At 54.6% G+C, this 14356-nt stretch overlaps 6 protein-coding genes across 6 annotated transcripts; 3 read left to right on the forward strand and 3 right to left on the reverse strand.

Annotated features, from left to right (window-relative positions):
- Positions 1–77: 77 nt before the first annotated feature.
- Positions 78–2201, forward strand: L226DRAFT_500681 (t-complex protein 1). Its single transcript, XM_067677784.1, has 9 exons — positions 78–157; positions 207–252; positions 313–365; positions 425–514; positions 563–814; positions 876–1133; positions 1188–1663; positions 1720–1954; positions 2012–2201. The coding sequence occupies exons 1-9, from the start codon at positions 92–94 to the stop codon at positions 2138–2140; spliced, it is 1605 nt and encodes a 534-aa protein (XP_067540873.1). The 5' UTR covers positions 78–91; the 3' UTR covers positions 2141–2201.
- L226DRAFT_478962 (ARM repeat-containing protein) lies at positions 2126–5720 on the reverse strand. The gene is made up of 16 exons (XM_067676819.1): positions 5489–5720; positions 5294–5435; positions 5170–5243; positions 4999–5120; positions 4778–4937; positions 4596–4726; positions 4465–4538; positions 4136–4413; positions 3810–4080; positions 3576–3761; positions 3392–3516; positions 3260–3337; positions 2871–3206; positions 2749–2814; positions 2452–2689; positions 2126–2391 (listed from the first exon to the last, which is right to left on the reverse strand). Exons 1-16 carry the CDS (start codon positions 5642–5644, stop codon positions 2231–2233), a joined length of 2598 nt encoding a protein of 865 aa, XP_067540874.1. The 5' UTR covers positions 5645–5720; the 3' UTR covers positions 2126–2230.
- Positions 5721–5771: 51 nt separating this feature from the next.
- Positions 5772–7215, forward strand: L226DRAFT_557491 (bub2 protein). Its single transcript, XM_067683181.1, has 7 exons — positions 5772–5966; positions 6020–6150; positions 6200–6288; positions 6344–6525; positions 6575–6665; positions 6718–6865; positions 6918–7215. Exons 1-7 carry the CDS (start codon positions 5802–5804, stop codon positions 7051–7053), a joined length of 942 nt encoding a protein of 313 aa, XP_067540875.1. The 5' UTR covers positions 5772–5801; the 3' UTR covers positions 7054–7215.
- Positions 7216–7287: 72 nt separating this feature from the next.
- On the reverse strand, positions 7288–9234 carry L226DRAFT_530474 (mitochondrial carrier). Its single transcript, XM_067679869.1, has 11 exons — positions 9101–9234; positions 8982–9031; positions 8861–8922; positions 8664–8805; positions 8502–8607; positions 8404–8444; positions 8330–8346; positions 8131–8272; positions 7882–8071; positions 7748–7830; positions 7288–7690 (listed from the first exon to the last, which is right to left on the reverse strand). Exons 1-11 carry the CDS (start codon positions 9112–9114, stop codon positions 7521–7523), a joined length of 1017 nt encoding a protein of 338 aa, XP_067540876.1. The 5' UTR covers positions 9115–9234; the 3' UTR covers positions 7288–7520.
- A 113-nt stretch (positions 9235–9347) lies between these two features.
- Positions 9348–13311, reverse strand: L226DRAFT_197300 (uncharacterized protein). The gene is made up of 9 exons (XM_067672795.1): positions 12725–13311; positions 12566–12672; positions 12306–12513; positions 11847–12252; positions 11676–11793; positions 11399–11618; positions 10945–11346; positions 10766–10889; positions 9348–10708 (listed from the first exon to the last, which is right to left on the reverse strand). The coding sequence occupies exons 1-9, from the start codon at positions 12915–12917 to the stop codon at positions 9679–9681; spliced, it is 2808 nt and encodes a 935-aa protein (XP_067540877.1). The 5' UTR covers positions 12918–13311; the 3' UTR covers positions 9348–9678.
- Positions 12932–14352, forward strand: L226DRAFT_530475 (mitochondrial 54S ribosomal protein uL3m). The gene is made up of 5 exons (XM_067679870.1): positions 12932–13311; positions 13367–13568; positions 13622–13682; positions 13738–13849; positions 13907–14352. Exons 1-5 carry the CDS (start codon positions 13090–13092, stop codon positions 14255–14257), a joined length of 948 nt encoding a protein of 315 aa, XP_067540878.1. The 5' UTR covers positions 12932–13089; the 3' UTR covers positions 14258–14352.
- Positions 14353–14356: the final 4 nt, after the last annotated feature.

A 14356-nucleotide genomic window follows, 5' to 3' on the forward strand; every position in this document is an offset into this window, starting at 1 on the left:
CTCCTTTCACGTGCGTGAAAACGCGCGCTTCCAAACGCGTCCTTGCATTTGCGGACTGGGCACTTTCGACTGCCTTTACCACTCATCCACCATGTCTGCCGCTGCTCCTCCCCTTCATGCGTCCGTAATCGGCGCTAACAAAGCCTTCAATGACAAGGTATGCTCCTTGCTGGTCGATCAGGGATGCACACTCACCGATTGCTCAGGGCAAGCCCATGGAAGTGCGTCTGTCTAACATGGTCGCCGCAAAGGGTATGATCTATAAACATGCAAGCCTCTGTTGCGGTGATTATTGACTCTACGCGTCAATAGCGATTAGCGATGCTGTACGGACATCACTGGGTCCGAGGGGTATGGACAAGATGGTGCGTGCCGCGCTATATACTGAGTTATGGAGAAATTGACACCCCCTACTTGCTCTTAGATCCAAACGTCCAAAGGAGAGCTCATTATCACAAACGATGGTGCAACTATTTTGAAAAGCATCCAAGCATTGCATCCTGCTGCAAAGATGGTGCGTACCATATGAGCAGACTCTGCGCACGTCCTCACAGGCGATCAGCTTGTCGATCTGTCTGCCGCACAAGATGTAGAGGCTGGTGACGGCACTACCTCTGTCGTCGTCCTTGCGGGAAGTCTGCTTGGCGCCGCAGAGAAGATGCTGCAAAAGGGCATCCACCCTACCATCATTGCGGAGTCGTTCCAGAAGGCATCCGCGAAGGCGGTTGAGTACCTGACAGAGCTTTCTACCCCCATCAACCTCGACGACAAGACCTCGCTTCTCCGTGCCGCTACTACCTCTCTCAATTCCAAAGTGAGTCTTCCCAGCCGGGAAACGCTGTCAAGCATGTATCTTGAACGTGCTCTTCCCGCAGATCGTCTCCCAGTACTCGTCCACCCTTGCGCCTATTGCTGTCTCCGCAGTGACCCGTCTCGTCACCCCCACATCCTCCAATGTCGACCTTCGAGACATCCGCGTTGTTAAGAAGGTTGGCGGCACAATAGAGGACACGGAGCTGGTAGAGGGTGTTGTACTCAACCAAAACGTCGTCACCACAGTTGGGGGTCCAACTCGCATAGAGAAGGCGAAGATCGGCCTCATCCAGTTCCAACTCAGCGCACCCAAACCTGACGTACGTGTACTTCCTTGTCAATTACATGGTTGTGTTATCTGACAGGTCTTGCAGATGGACAACACAGTCGTTATCAACGATTACCGACAAATGGACAAGGTCATCAAGGAGGGCCGGCAATACCTGCTCAACATATGCAAGAAGATCAAGAAGGCGAACTGCAACGTCCTCCTGATTCAGAAGTCCATTCTTCGCGACGCCGTTGACGACATATCGCTCACCTTCCTTAAGCGTCTCAACATCCTTGTTGTCAAGGACGTCGAGCGCGACGAGATCGAGTTCCTCTCGAAGAGTCTCGGGTGCAAGCCTGTCGCAGATATCGACGCATTCACGGAGGACAAACTTGGCTACGCGGACCTCGTCGAGGAGTCAACTCACGCGGGCGCGAAGGTCGTCCGTATTACCGGTGTGAAGAACAGGGGGCGTACAGTCAGTGTGCTCGCCATGGGCAGCAACAGCCTTGTTCTGGAGGAGTGCGAACGTAGTCTGCACGACGCGCTTTGCGTGGTCCGGTGTCTCGTGAAGAAACGGTACGTTGGCTTGATTATACCGCTCTAACGTTGTTGACGACGAGTGACCCTTACAGAGCTTTGATTGCTGGCGGTGGCGCACCTGAGATCCACGTTTCGCGGTTGCTTTCGCAGTATGCTCACTCACTGAAGGGCATGGAGGCGTACTGCTTCCAAGCCTATGCGGACGCATTGGAGGTCATCCCGACGACCCTGGCGGAGAACGCTGGCCTCAACCCCATTGCAATCGTCACCGAACTCCGCAACAGACATGCGCTTGGCGAGCGAAATGCCGGCATCAACGTCCGCAAGGTACGGTGATCAACCACTCCCTCGTACGCCTGCAAGTCGTGCTGACTCGATCGACAGGGTCTCATCTCGAACATCCTGGAGGAGGACGTTGTGCAGCCCCTCCTCGTGTCGACGAGCGCGATCGAGCTGTCGACAGAGACCGTCTGCCTCCTGCTCAAGATTGACGACTATGTCCAGACACGATAGATAGTAGTAGCCAATTCCAAGTGTACACATACATCGCATATATCACTGACTTTCGGGTTCTAATGCTGCTTCGCCTCAAGGAGGTCGGTCTCACCTCAGGGTTGCCTTGATAATGTTCCGGAGAGCCTCGTCTTCGCACCGCATCCACCATAGGCAGCTATCGTCGTCGCTCTCCTTGAGACGAATAGCCGCGACCCCTGTCTTCGATGTGTGATCTGCCGGGTCTGTGCAAATGACAATCTTGAGATCGCCTGCAGAGGGTATTATTAGCTGGTATCAATCAATATGCATTGGATGGCGTATCAATGTACCTTCAAATGGAGGTCTGTCTCGCTCAGTGACCCTCAGCATTCGCTGGAGACCTTGCAGCTTGCGCAAGACTGCGTCCATGGACGATTCGCACCATCCGCGAGCAGCGCCGGATTCTAAAGCATTCCACGTTGTTTCAAAGTCTTGCTCGACAATGCTGCTCAGGGTGCTAGCGATGGAAGGCGCTGCCGGCTCCGACATAAATGGTGAGTCTAGCGCTATGAGGTCCGCTGCTGGCATCTGCCGCGTGAGGATTGTTGGTAAAAAATCAGAGCATTCCACTGTATTGGCTGGCATACCGGCGGCTCTTCGTCCAAGATCTGCACAATCGGCAGCGGTGACAGACCTGTCTGTCGGGGCGAACTCTGCGAAGGGCCGACTGAGCAAAGCAACCGCAGCCGGCGAAGAGGAAAGTCCTTACAGTTGGAATGGAGCTCAAGTCTGAGGTCTGAGCTGCGATTGTCAGGTCTCCAGGAGTGACAGTCATTGACATGGGATCTTGGAACGAGCGACGAGAACCACCGTCATCCGAGTGTCGTGAACTGCCGCTGCTCATACGTCGCAGTCGTTGCGTTGGCCTCGGTGGTTCATATGCAGCATAGCGGAGTTTGCCCGGTACCGGGGATGTTCGAGAGGAGGACGGTTCCGGAGTATGAGGCTTAAGTGGTGGAGAGCTCGGAAGGAGCACGGGAGATCGTGAGGGTGCTCTTTGCTGCTCTGCTTCGTACTTCTCCAGGGCCATGACAAACTCTGGCAACTGAGGGAAGTCAGACGGGGCACCTTGCCGATGGTGGTCTTGGAAACACTCACTGACGAGGAATGCGTCGAAGAAATGACACGCTTAAGCGCGTCTCTTGACTCGGACAGCGTGATGAATTGGTTGCATCTCTATGCGCCGTGGTTATTAATCATGTTGTCTCGGTCCGTCAGTTACGGACGTACCCTTCGAAGGTGTCTGCCGCTTCCCTCATGCAGCTCCTTGACCGACTGCGTGACCTCTTGTGGAACTTCGTCTGTGGCAGCAGAGACACGCAACATTGTGACCAGAGTTGCGTCCTGCACAGAGGCTATGATGCAATGAGCCAATCGGTCTTCGTGGTACAGCGACGCATAGAAAAGCTCTTACCGGAATATGATGACAGGCGACCTGCAAGTCCACGAAGAAGCTCGATCGGTGAAATGGGAGACAGCTCCAGATACTCGCAGCATAGTGCAGTGAGTATGACCATAAGCGTTGGCCCAACTTCACTGTCCTTGTCAATCACAGAGGTGAACAGAACTCCTATACATCCGCTCCTCCACGTGCTATCAGCTGAGGCACCGTGAGTATGTATTGCTCTGCATTCTGTGTTCAACGTACCAGCATGTATGCGTGTTAGCATCTCCTCGACGGCTTCCTGCAGGACCATTCTTCGATTCAGGGGACTGTCTCCTTCTGCAACCTTGAGAGCGTTCTTGAGTTGATGCGCGTATGCCTCTCCATCGTCACCGCACATGATGTCTAGGATCTCGAGTAGACGAGGAAGGTTGTCATCCGTCCCATGAGCGGAAACCGGCAGGTCTCCCTGCAAGGCCCGTGCATAGTAGCCTTGGACTATACTTTGGTCCACTATCCACAATGTCCGTAGCGTCTGGAGGCGACACTATAAGTTGCAGTAGAAAATTACAGAAGTATAAGCCTAATACCTGCTTCCGGATGAGTCTGTCCTCATACTCGAGTAACTTCATGACACGCTCGACTTCCCACTCCTCGAGGACTGCAGGGTATCCGGGTGAAGTGCCAGCCCACAGTTTCGGGTCGACCGACGAGAGGGAGCATATGAAGACATAGAGGGCGTTAGCATCGTTCACAGTCAGGAGATGTCTGATTTCTTTGATGAAAGACATCCCGGTCTTGGTCTGTACGTCGGACAGTACGTCTGTTGCGGATGCGGCGAGGGCACGAAAGCATTGATAGATGATAGCTGCGCATTTCTTCAGACGTAGTTCGACTTGAATGAAGTGAATTAGCTCACCGTATGCAGCTGACCCAGCTCGAGAATAGTGATGGATCATTTCTGCTACTACTTGCAAATCGTCGGAAGACGGCCTGTCACAATTCCCGTCAGCACAGTATACCGGAGTAGGACAGCGGACACGCACGCACTTGATCTGCGTAATAGCCTGAACGATCTTTGCAAGCAGCAAAGTGTTGGAGGGACTTGGTCTTCGGGACCAGAGGGACCGCAGGAGCTCAGAGAGGATGTCATGATACTTGTCCGTCGCCAGATATCTTGCCTGTTCCAGACAGTAGGCATGGCTGGACTTCCCGGCATCAAGGTAACTCACATTGACCAGAGAGCGTGCTAGCGTCAAAGCAGCACTGACGACGACTTCGTCCGAGTCGTGGAGGCGTTTCCGCGTCTTGTTCACTATGTCTGCGAGAATGTCAGAGTCGAGCTCGGATAGTTTGTGAAACGCGAGCACGGCGCGTCGCTTGACGTCAGAACTGGATAGGCGGACGTGGTCGGTGCATTGGACAATCGGTACACAATACTGTTCGTACTGACGAGTTATACGAGAGTAGGTCGTGCAAGCGAGACTGCATAGCCGGTATGACGTCCTTTGACGGGGATTGGATTAGGGTATCGAGTGCAAGACATATCCGCGACACAGAGGGACTCTCTAAATCCTACCAAATATCATGAAAGTCTCCTGTCAGGGAAGGAGGATTAACCTACTTTCCGAATGGAGTTGACGAGCATCAGTTGCAACTCATGCTCAGCAGGCATGACTTCCGCGCAGAACAGGTAACCTAAAGAGCTCTTCCAGCCAAGACATCAATATTGAACTAGAGATGCGTACCTGTTCGTTTGTCCTGTATGGTTTGTCCAGCCTCGGCGAGGTTGATCGCGTGCGGCAGCGCGAACTCAAGGTCAACATGCACGCCGGCATTGACCGCCATTGAGCAGTAGAGTAGTAGGATCAAGCATTCCTTGCACTGTTTCTGCAATATTCAATTGAGTTGAGAACGAATGGCTCCACTTGTTCCCTACTGACCAGGGTCAATGTCGAGCGCGTCAGCTGGTTGCGGATAGAATGTACTTCGGCCAGAAGTATCTGGTCGGCCGCCTGCGGAGTAGCAGTCTCTATCTTGCGAACAAGAGCATAGTGCGCGCGACTCATCGCACCCGAAGACGAAAATGGCACGTCCATGATCGCGAGTCAGCCAGAAGAGATACGAGGTCAGGACGAAGGAGCAGCACTGGGGAACATGACAGGTCGCGTCGAAGTGAAGGCCAAATGTGGCTGAGGGCAATAGCCGAGCAATCCAACTGCAGCACGTTTCCGTCCTCTACCACCACGCACCCTCATGGCAACCTCTTCAGATCCCTCAGCTGCCGCGACGGCGCACTCGTTCAATAAGATACTGAATATGTTTAAAAGCGCGTCGAAAGCGCGCACGGCCGCCGACATGGAGGAGGCTACGAAGAAGCTACGGCGGTTGATTCTAGTGGACGGGATACCCTCGGCTGCGGTACGTTGTATGGACCTCCTTCTCAAGCTAAGCTCAGACACAATGTGCACTAGGACCCTACGCTCCGTCCGAGAATATGGAAGGTCCTGCTGCGGGTGCGGGAAGTATCAGCAGAGTCTTTCCTCGAGTATGTCGGTCGGGGTCCTTGTGAAGTGCGGGAGAAGATCAGGAATGACACGTTCCGGTGAGTGCGCAGCCACGTTGTTACTTGACCATGGCTCATGAAGTGGCAGAACGCTGGCGACGGATCGGGGGTTCAAGGAGCGAGTAAGCGAGGACATGCTTGTAAGGCTCTTGGACGCGTTCGTGTGGCGTAACCACGGTAAGCAGGAGTCCATACCGTCCTCATGCCTTCAACGCGTCTTACTCTACGGTAGACCGACAAGAGCACGATCAGCTTGGCTTCACATACGTACAAGGCATGAACGTATTGGCCGCGCCTTTCCTCTACACTATGCCATCCGAACTTGAGGCCTTCTACTGCTTTGCCAAGTTCATTGAAGAGTCGTGTCCGCTATACGTACAGCCAACCCTGGAAGGCGTTCATTGCGGCTTAAAGGTAAGAGTCATTGCTCCTAGGCACCCGCCCGTGCTCATTGGCTTTGTAGCTCTTGGACCGATGTCTGAAGATTGTGGACCCCGAATTGTACGCCCACCTACGCTCCAAGAACCTCTCAGCAGAAATTTACGCCTTCCCATGTAAGTGCTTCCTCGTTATACGCATCATTTCCGTCATTAACCCTTGTCCTAGCTGTCCTGACGCTATGCGCGTGCACCCCTCCACTCGACCAAGTTCTCCAATTATGGGACTTCCTCTTGGCGTTCGGCGTGCACCTCAACGTGTTATGCGTGATCGCGCAGCTACTGCTCATGCGTGATGAAGTGATGAACTCGTCTAGGTACGGTCTCATGACATCTCTTACATCGAGCTGCAGCTCAACTCTTCGTCAGCCCTATGCGACTATTACGAACGTTCCCTCCCTTAGAGGCACTGCCTGTCATCGGCATCGCTGTCACACTTGTACGCGACCTTCCTACCGACCTGTACGAGGAGCTCGTCAAGCACCCGTACGCTATGCGCGATTAAGCTGGTCCTCATCGCTGCCTTGTCGATCCATCTGCTATCTTGCTTGCCTGTCCGTTGTCCGTTGTCGCTGTATCCATATAGTGTAGCTATTTAGTGTTGTCTAGCAATTCGCTGTCAGGGTTGACGCAATCCCGCATGCGTATTCGAATTGGGGGGGGGGGGTTTATTACTCGTATTGTGAAGGTTTGCTTGCGTGCCCGTGCGATCTCATAGGTATAACATATACTATTGTACCACCAGCCTCAGACTGCATCTTTTTTTCATTCAGCGATCACGTCGGTGTCAAGCTGACCCGTGCAGCCATTACTGTGGTCGCAACAGGCGACTACCACAGTCCACATGTTCACCCCTCCCTAATCCATAAGTCAGTAAACGCGTTCGTTTCGTCATCTGTATGTGCATGCGTTTGGTGTTTCATACAATTAAGCACATCTACGTTAGTACAGCTTTTGGTGCATCGGTCTCTATTATTCGTGATCAGTACGGCCAGGTAGGTCGTCAATATATGACGCGGTCAGGTCAAAGAATGTCCATAGTAGTCCGTGCGTCGTGATGCTCCGAAGAGCACTGACACCAAGACCTTGATACAGTCGTGCGATGCCGCGGAGGATAGGTTTGGGCGAGTTCGGGTCGGGACCTGGTAGAGTTCTGTTGGTCCTCAAGTACTCGATGTCAAAGATAAGAGGACACTGACCCCGAATGAGCCGATAGAAGGTTTCGATGACTGTTCTTTGACGTTCACCAGCCAAGGCACGCTGCTGCACCTTCGTCTTCACCCTGAGGCGAGGTCAGGGAACTGCGCAACTTCCGGTCTGCATTAGGACTCACACGTCAAGAGGGTAAATGAGTGCCCAAGAAGTCACGCCTGCCAACGAGCCGCATACGAATGGCACAAGAGACGCAGGAACGGGGAGCCACGCCGGGGTAGCACCCTGTTCACCGATGTAGTCTCGGCCCATTATATACCGGAAACCGTCATACTCGAAGAAGTACAGCGCAGTTCCCATAGTGTCCCTGACTGTCCGGACTATCAGCAGGAGCCCTACGCCCTGGGATGGGCACGCGAGGAGACTTCACCGAAATGTAGCTTGAAACCGGTGTAGAGACCGAGCAAGCCACTGCTGCGAAATATTTCTCCGACAGCTTCAAGTGTGCTTGGAGCCTTCGCGAGTCGTATGCCTTTGCTGGCTGCTATGGAATACTCGAGCTGTCGTCTGACCTGGCAGATATTGTCAGATATTGTGGAGGACTTCGGGTATGTGGATGTCACTCTTACCTTTACAAGTTCGAATGCTACATCAAGTCAGCACGAGAAATGTGATGCATGCAGGGGTAGTAATATATACGTACGGGCACTCCCAAAAGAGATTAAGGAACCAGACAGCGCACCACTGCCGGGAGACAGTGGATGTCAGAACCGTATTGACGGGATGAACGATGGCTCAAACCTGATACCACCGACAGCGGACACGTCGAATATGCGGTCGCGCGCGAGCCAATGCCGCTCGCGGAAGTATTCCTTAGTCCGCGAGTAGATGGTGAAGGAGGCTGCGCCTGAAGGGGGAGATTGTATGGGAGAGCGCCAGGAAGCAAGCAAGGTTGGCACATACGGACGAAGGAGATGGTCATCAGCGGGATCCATATCCCTCGATAGAAGCCGACGAGGCCCTCTTCTTGGTAGACTGTTAGAGCTAGACGAGGTATGGAGACGCGCTGCCGGGTTGTCTGCAGCCTCGACTTGATGGAGTCCAGCTTCGCTCTCGGGGTTCAATGGAGGAAGCACCATCACGGTTGAATGAGAACTCACTGGGTACCCCGCGAATGTCGATATATAGCTCGCCGACAGCGCGCATACGACCGCTTTGTTGCCTGTGCAGGGACATGGTCATTGCTCCTGCGTCACGCCATCAAGTAAGCTACGGAAGTACTTTTGAGAGACTCATTGAAGGCAACCGAGTCGAATAGATAGTTAAAAGGCCTGGAGAGAGGAGATGTCAACGCGGTGCTGCTGGGCTTGGCACGAATAAGGCGTCGGGGAGAGTCGCACCGTTTCTCGCTCATAGGAAGCTGTCACTGGCCGGGCAACAGTCCAGTTCCGTGCGCGTGCACGAGCGTGTGTGTTTGAGGCGAGCCAAGGTGCAGACGGGGGGAGCGAGGGTGAGGATGGGTGGTGGTAGATGGAAGAGCACCGGAGCACTCGCCAATTCCGGGAACAGGCCCATTTCACCGACCAAGCACCATATATATCCAACGCGTCATACCAGCTCCGCACATCCAGCCAGCTTGCTCCTGACTAGCCTATTGATCATGGCGAGAACAATCAATTAATCATGTTTGCATCCCAACATCCATCCTACTAATTCCTTCAACCCATTCGAAGTGCCGTCGGACGAACGAACCCGAAAGGACATGTAAGTACATTGGACTCAAGATCGGCAGTCTGCCCCGACAGGCATGTATCGACAGCGAGTGCGCAGGTCTACCTGAGCACACCGCTCATAGCACGAGCGCGTCCGAAGGGATCTACGCTCTATCCAGACGCGGCGCAGCGGGGGCACAAGTAACTCCAAACCCAGCAGGGAGCACCCCAATTGCCACTGGACGCTACGCAGCGCCGCATGACCTTCAGAACCCTCCAATTCGCTTCTTCGCGGACTTCTTCTTAGCCGCACTCGGCCGTCCTCCATGGGGTCCTGGTAGCACCTGGGTTGCAGCTAAAGGTTCCTGGGAGGAAGGCGGCGCGGCCCAGGTGTCCGTGGGCTGGCTGGTGCCGTTCATGAGACGCTGCGATTGTGCGGGGATTGTGTCCTGCGTACGTGCGGCAGCGAGCGGCTTCCGTGGTGCGAGAGGCTGGCTTGCTACGACTACTGGTGGCGCGCGCGGTGCTGTTGTCGCAATTGTAGGCGGACGTTGCGTAGGGGCTGGGGTGGGAACAGCGTTCTGTAGAGACTCCAGTCGAGCATGCTGTTTGGTAGGGCGTGGGGCTGCTGGCGCTCCAACCTCCGCCGTGTCACCATAGGGGTCATGATATGTGTAGTTGTTTGGGTCCGTTCCGATGTTCCATTCCTGCAAGAGAAGGCGCACTCCAAGAGGTGTAGATGACTTCGAGGCATCTTCGGTCTCCGCGTTCGTATCGCTCTCGGTGCCATCTCTGCGTGGGGAGGGGTCCTTGCTACGAGTGGGACGAAGGAAGCCGAACTGCACTGGTGCCGGCTCGAGGTCGCCTCGCAACGACATCGCCTGCGTCGACAGCGAAATGTTGAGCATATCCTCGTCGAAGCTCGTCATCGCGCCCTGCCCTGGGTATTGCGAAGCGAAGACGTCTGCGGCCAACGTCAAGTCAAGCGCCAACTGAGAACGAGCCTCCGCTTCCCGCCGATAGGAGTCGGCAGTGCGATCAGGTCCGTCTGCCAAGTTGTAGCGAACGAAGTTCTCAAGCGTCTTCTCAGGGTCCTGTGCAAACTCGGGAACATGACGGCGGATGGATGGGGAAACATCGAGATGCCATGGGGAACGTCTCGCTAGCTCTTTGCGTGGGATACGGCCTTGTCCCCAAGCACGGTACCCCGCGGCTGAATCCAGTGCGCTGCCAGTGAACCAGTCGTTCCTCGATGCGTCCGCTGGCTCAGCCCCAGAGCGTAGCGCTATATCGAAGCTAATGCAAGGCAGCGTGAAGGTCACACAACATATTTGGAGCAAAACGATAACTCACGTCGTCAGCAGGTGCTCTACTGGAACATCCGTATCTTGCCAGAAAGCAGGCATGCGTTCAAGAGTATCAAAGACTGCATTTGACTGCGCTGATATGCTTTCTTTCTTCCGCTCCACGAACAGCTCTGCAAAGTGGGTTTCATTAATAAGCCATTGTAAGTGATCAGGACATTGGCTTACTCTGATAAGCGGGCTGCAAGTCGGTGATGCTGTGAGCTCTTCCAGCCAGTACGCCTTGGTTCGCCTGCATCATGTCGGCGTCTTGAGCCAGCTTCTCCACGTCTGCCGGCCACATAACAGACCGAGGAGGTTCTGGTGTATCATCGGGGATGACGTCGACGGGCAAGTGGTCCAAGTGTAAGGCGGAGACACTTCCTCTTTCGGACAGCTGGAACGCGCTGAGGTGTGTGCTGCCAGAGAGGGTAGGCGGCTGGAACGCATACCCTCCATGTGCACCATCGGCATTGAGGATAGGAGGTAGCATACAGGGAGCACTCCGCGATTGAACAAGTTGATCGGTCCGCGATACGTCGTAGACCGTCACAAGGGAGTTCCGTCGAGATGTCAGGAATGTTAGAGGCGCTGCGGAGAGCAGATGAGAGGGCGCACTGAGTAGATAGGCGGAGGGACTCACTTTTTGTCAGGACGTATGTACGGGCGGCTAGAGTGATATCGAACTCTCTACCATGCTTGACAGCAAGGAGTGGGCGGCGCGTGTTCCGGTCATCTAGCCATAGTATCTCGTCTGTGGACGTAAGCCGGACTGTACGCGTGTCATCGGGGGCGTCGATGAACGTGAGTCTGGTGCCAGGTCGAGAGACAGTATAGAGATCATATACTTTCTCCTTGCCAACCTGAAAAATGAAGAGAGATTCAAACGTGCCCCGACCCCGCTAACCTAGCAGACTTACCCGAAAATCGAGGAGAGAAGCCGAAGTGTCGAACGAGGCTACAACCCTGTCCCGACTAGGACAAGCGGCTATCCGGCAGAGCACTTGCTCTGACTGTTCTCTCGCGTGTACACGCTCGCTGACGGCCATATAATGAGCTGAAAGTAGTGTCAATGGAAGGATACTACTCACATCAGAGTCTTTCCCTCCAGCACGCTGGACCGGTATATGTCGCCTATGTCGTTCACGATGTAACCAATCGGCCCACTTGAAGAGGACAAGAACGACATGTCGGCAGGCTGTCGGTCGCCAAGGTCCGAACGCTGGGCCGTCAAGATCGGTATGGTCTCCGCTGTATCGTTCCGAAAAGTTGACGCCTTGAGTTGAAACAAGGTGACAGAACCCATGGTCCTGACTCCAAGAAAAGAGTCTCGTGTAGCATTGGATATCAACGCCTTCTTTCTTTTCGCTCTGCCATGTTCCACTGTGGGCGACGAGGTGACAATCTGTCTGATTGGCGTCTCGAAGGTATACACAGGTGTCGCCTTCGGTTGCAAGTCGAGCTTGGACTTGGAACGGGTCACCAGCGGCGATATGTCTACAGGTCGCGACTTGAGTAAGGGAACTCTCCAGTGACATATCGGCACTGACTGAGTTGAGTGTTTGTTTCACCCATCGGGAATGCCAAGAAGGACATGGTCTTCCGAGCCAGCTGGATGGTGCAGACGTCAACGAGGTTCCCGGAAAATATATCGCTACTCTTCCAGGCTCGTGTGGCGCGCTCGTCTTCCTCAATTTCGGCTCGGATGAGCTCCGCAGGTATGTCGACATCAGGGTAGTATGTACGGATGAACTGGGCCTGGAGGTTACGATGTCAGAGGTGTAGTGCGACTGGAGTAGAAAGGACGTACTCCTTGTTCCGCGCGTTGCAACGACGTTACTTTGGATACCCGTGATGGTTTGGGACGGGTCGGAGGGAATACCTCGACCGGACCCTCGGACGCAAGAAGTTTGACCTCTACAGGATGAACGTAGGTGAGGGCACACAGATACCGCAGACACAGGCATACCAGATACATTATCTGCCGCGAACGACCACTCATAACGCGTGTTCTTGCGCTTCAGCGTCGCAGCACCAATAGACCCATGGTCGAGGACTGGATAGCGCCAAGGCTCTATCCGCTTGTCTTGAGCCTTGCCCTTTCTCTTCTCCTTCTGGGAAGACGCATCTCGTTCTTCAGAGCATCCTGGCCAAGAATCCATTCCATTTGACTAGTACGAGACAAGAAGAAAGCAGTTTTGAAGCAGGAGAAAAGGGTGCTGAGGGAGGCGTTCAGTAGTAAGGGGAGGAGGTGTCCGAGGTCCCTCGCGCGCGACACGCGTCTCAAAATTCCCGACGCGACTCTGTCGGGCGCCTCCACAGCTCGTCCGCACCATGCTCAGACTCTGGTCCTTCGGGACACGCTCCGCCCTTCCTCGATGTAGAGCACTCCATACGACCGCCGTCAACAACGCAACTGCGGAGGCGGAGTCGTCGACGGCCGCTGCCAGCAAGTGGACGCCTACCTCCGTGCGGACAGGCCTCATTGCGCGGAAGCGAGGTATGACGGTGATGTGGGATAGCCATGGGGTGCGGTTCCCAGTGACGGTTCTTCAGGTATGTGGTGTATTGCATGGTATGGTTACACGATGTACCGACTGTGTCGTTGTAGCTGGAGAATTGTCAAGTCACCGCGAATGTCCGAACGGTTCGCGAGGACCAGTCCGAGTACCATGCGGTACAAGTCGCAGCCTCGGATCGTTCACCAAAGAATGTGACGAAGCAAATGCTTGGCCACTTCGAGAGGGCTGGCGTTGCTCCAAAACGCATAGTGAAAGAGTTCCCAGTGACGCCAGATGCTCATGTCCCCGTCGGTGAGTGCGGCGTGTCGAGCACTCCTATGGCATCCACAAACCTACTCGACCAGGAACTACATTGTCGGCCATCCACTTTGTCCCTGGTCAATTCGTCGACGTGATTGCGAAGTCGTACGTATCGTCACTGGAAGTTCACAGTTCGTTCAACTCATCAGCATGCGCACAGTATCGGGAAGGGCTTCCAGGGTACCATGAAGAGGTGGAACTTCAAGGGTCTGCGTGCGAGTCATGGTGTGTCTGTCTCTCACCGATCGGCAGGGGCTATTGGTGCCCACCAGGTATGTCGTGCTCTTACGTCTCCCGATGTGCCCGCCTGACACGGCCCTGTCACTCAGGATCCCGGTCGTGTGTGGCCCGGTAAGAAGATGGCAGGCAGGCTTGGCGGCGAGCGCATCACCACGCAGAACCTGGCTGTAGTCCGCGTCGACTCAGACCTCGACCTCATCTTCGTGCGTGGCTGTGTGCCCGGTGTCGACGATGCGCACGTCATGATCCGGGACGCGAAGAAGAAGATGACCCAGCTCGCTCAACACAACAACGCGAAGGGCAACATGGAGAAGATCCTTCCCAAGGGTCTCGTCGACCTTCCTTTCCCTGCTGGCACGAAGGAGCTTGCGAAGGCACTACCACCAGTCATCGAGGCACCTTCTTCGCGTGTTAGCAACCCGTTCATTCCTAGGGAGTAGATATCCTATAATATTGCTTAATACTGTCTCCGCTCAACGTCATCCGAACGTGCCGCCGCGGACGTCCTGTCATGCACCCAAGCGGCTCCGTGGGTCCGT

Source organism: Lentinus tigrinus (genome assembly GCF_003813185.1).
Source record: "Lentinus tigrinus ALCF2SS1-7 unplaced genomic scaffold L226scaffold_3, whole genome shotgun sequence".
Classification (NCBI taxonomy): domain Eukaryota; kingdom Fungi; phylum Basidiomycota; class Agaricomycetes; order Polyporales; family Polyporaceae; genus Lentinus; species Lentinus tigrinus.

Excerpts from the sequence above, each read along its gene's own strand:
- L226DRAFT_500681 (XM_067677784.1), top strand. The coding sequence starts at position 92 with ATGTCTGCCGCTGCTCCTCCCCTTCATGCGTCCGTAATCGGCGCTAAC. Across the intron at positions 158-206 it reads ACAAAGCCTTCAATGACAAG|GGCAAGCCCATGGAAGTGCG; the intron begins GTATGCTCCTTG and ends CCGATTGCTCAG. Across the intron at positions 1,955-2,011 it reads CCGGCATCAACGTCCGCAAG|GGTCTCATCTCGAACATCCT; the intron begins GTACGGTGATCA and ends CTCGATCGACAG.
- L226DRAFT_478962 (XM_067676819.1), bottom strand. The coding sequence starts at position 5,644 with ATGGACGTGCCATTTTCGTCTTCGGGTGCGATGAGTCGCGCGCACTAT. Across the intron at positions 4,081-4,135 it reads ACAGACTCATCCGGAAGCAG|ACGCTACGGACATTGTGGAT; the intron begins GTATTAGGCTTA and ends TGTCGCCTCCAG. Across the intron at positions 3,517-3,575 it reads TCGCCTGTCATCATATTCCG|CCTCTGTGCAGGACGCAACT; the intron begins GTAAGAGCTTTT and ends ATTGCATCATAG.
- L226DRAFT_557491 (XM_067683181.1), top strand. The coding sequence starts at position 5,802 with ATGGCAACCTCTTCAGATCCCTCAGCTGCCGCGACGGCGCACTCGTTC. Across the intron at positions 6,526-6,574 it reads GCGTTCATTGCGGCTTAAAG|CTCTTGGACCGATGTCTGAA; the intron begins GTAAGAGTCATT and ends TTGGCTTTGTAG. Across the intron at positions 6,866-6,917 it reads GAAGTGATGAACTCGTCTAG|CCCTATGCGACTATTACGAA; the intron begins GTACGGTCTCAT and ends ACTCTTCGTCAG.
- L226DRAFT_530474 (XM_067679869.1), bottom strand. Across the intron at positions 8,806-8,860 it reads CGACATTCGCGGGGTACCCA|CTGGACTCCATCAAGTCGAG; the intron begins GTGAGTTCTCAT and ends CCGAGAGCGAAG. Across the intron at positions 7,831-7,881 it reads CTCATTTACCCTCTTGACGT|GGTGAAGACGAAGGTGCAGC; the intron begins GTGAGTCCTAAT and ends ACCTCGCCTCAG.
- L226DRAFT_197300 (XM_067672795.1), bottom strand. The coding sequence starts at position 12,917 with ATGGATTCTTGGCCAGGATGCTCTGAAGAACGAGATGCGTCTTCCCAG. Across the intron at positions 11,794-11,846 it reads CTGGAGGGAAAGACTCTGAT|CGAGCGTGTACACGCGAGAG; the intron begins GTGAGTAGTATC and ends TATGGCCGTCAG. Across the intron at positions 10,709-10,765 it reads GTAGAGCACCTGCTGACGAC|CTTCGATATAGCGCTACGCT; the intron begins GTGAGTTATCGT and ends GCCTTGCATTAG.
- L226DRAFT_530475 (XM_067679870.1), top strand. The coding sequence starts at position 13,090 with ATGCTCAGACTCTGGTCCTTCGGGACACGCTCCGCCCTTCCTCGATGT. Across the intron at positions 13,312-13,366 it reads TCCCAGTGACGGTTCTTCAG|CTGGAGAATTGTCAAGTCAC; the intron begins GTATGTGGTGTA and ends GTGTCGTTGTAG. Across the intron at positions 13,850-13,906 it reads GGGCTATTGGTGCCCACCAG|GATCCCGGTCGTGTGTGGCC; the intron begins GTATGTCGTGCT and ends CCTGTCACTCAG.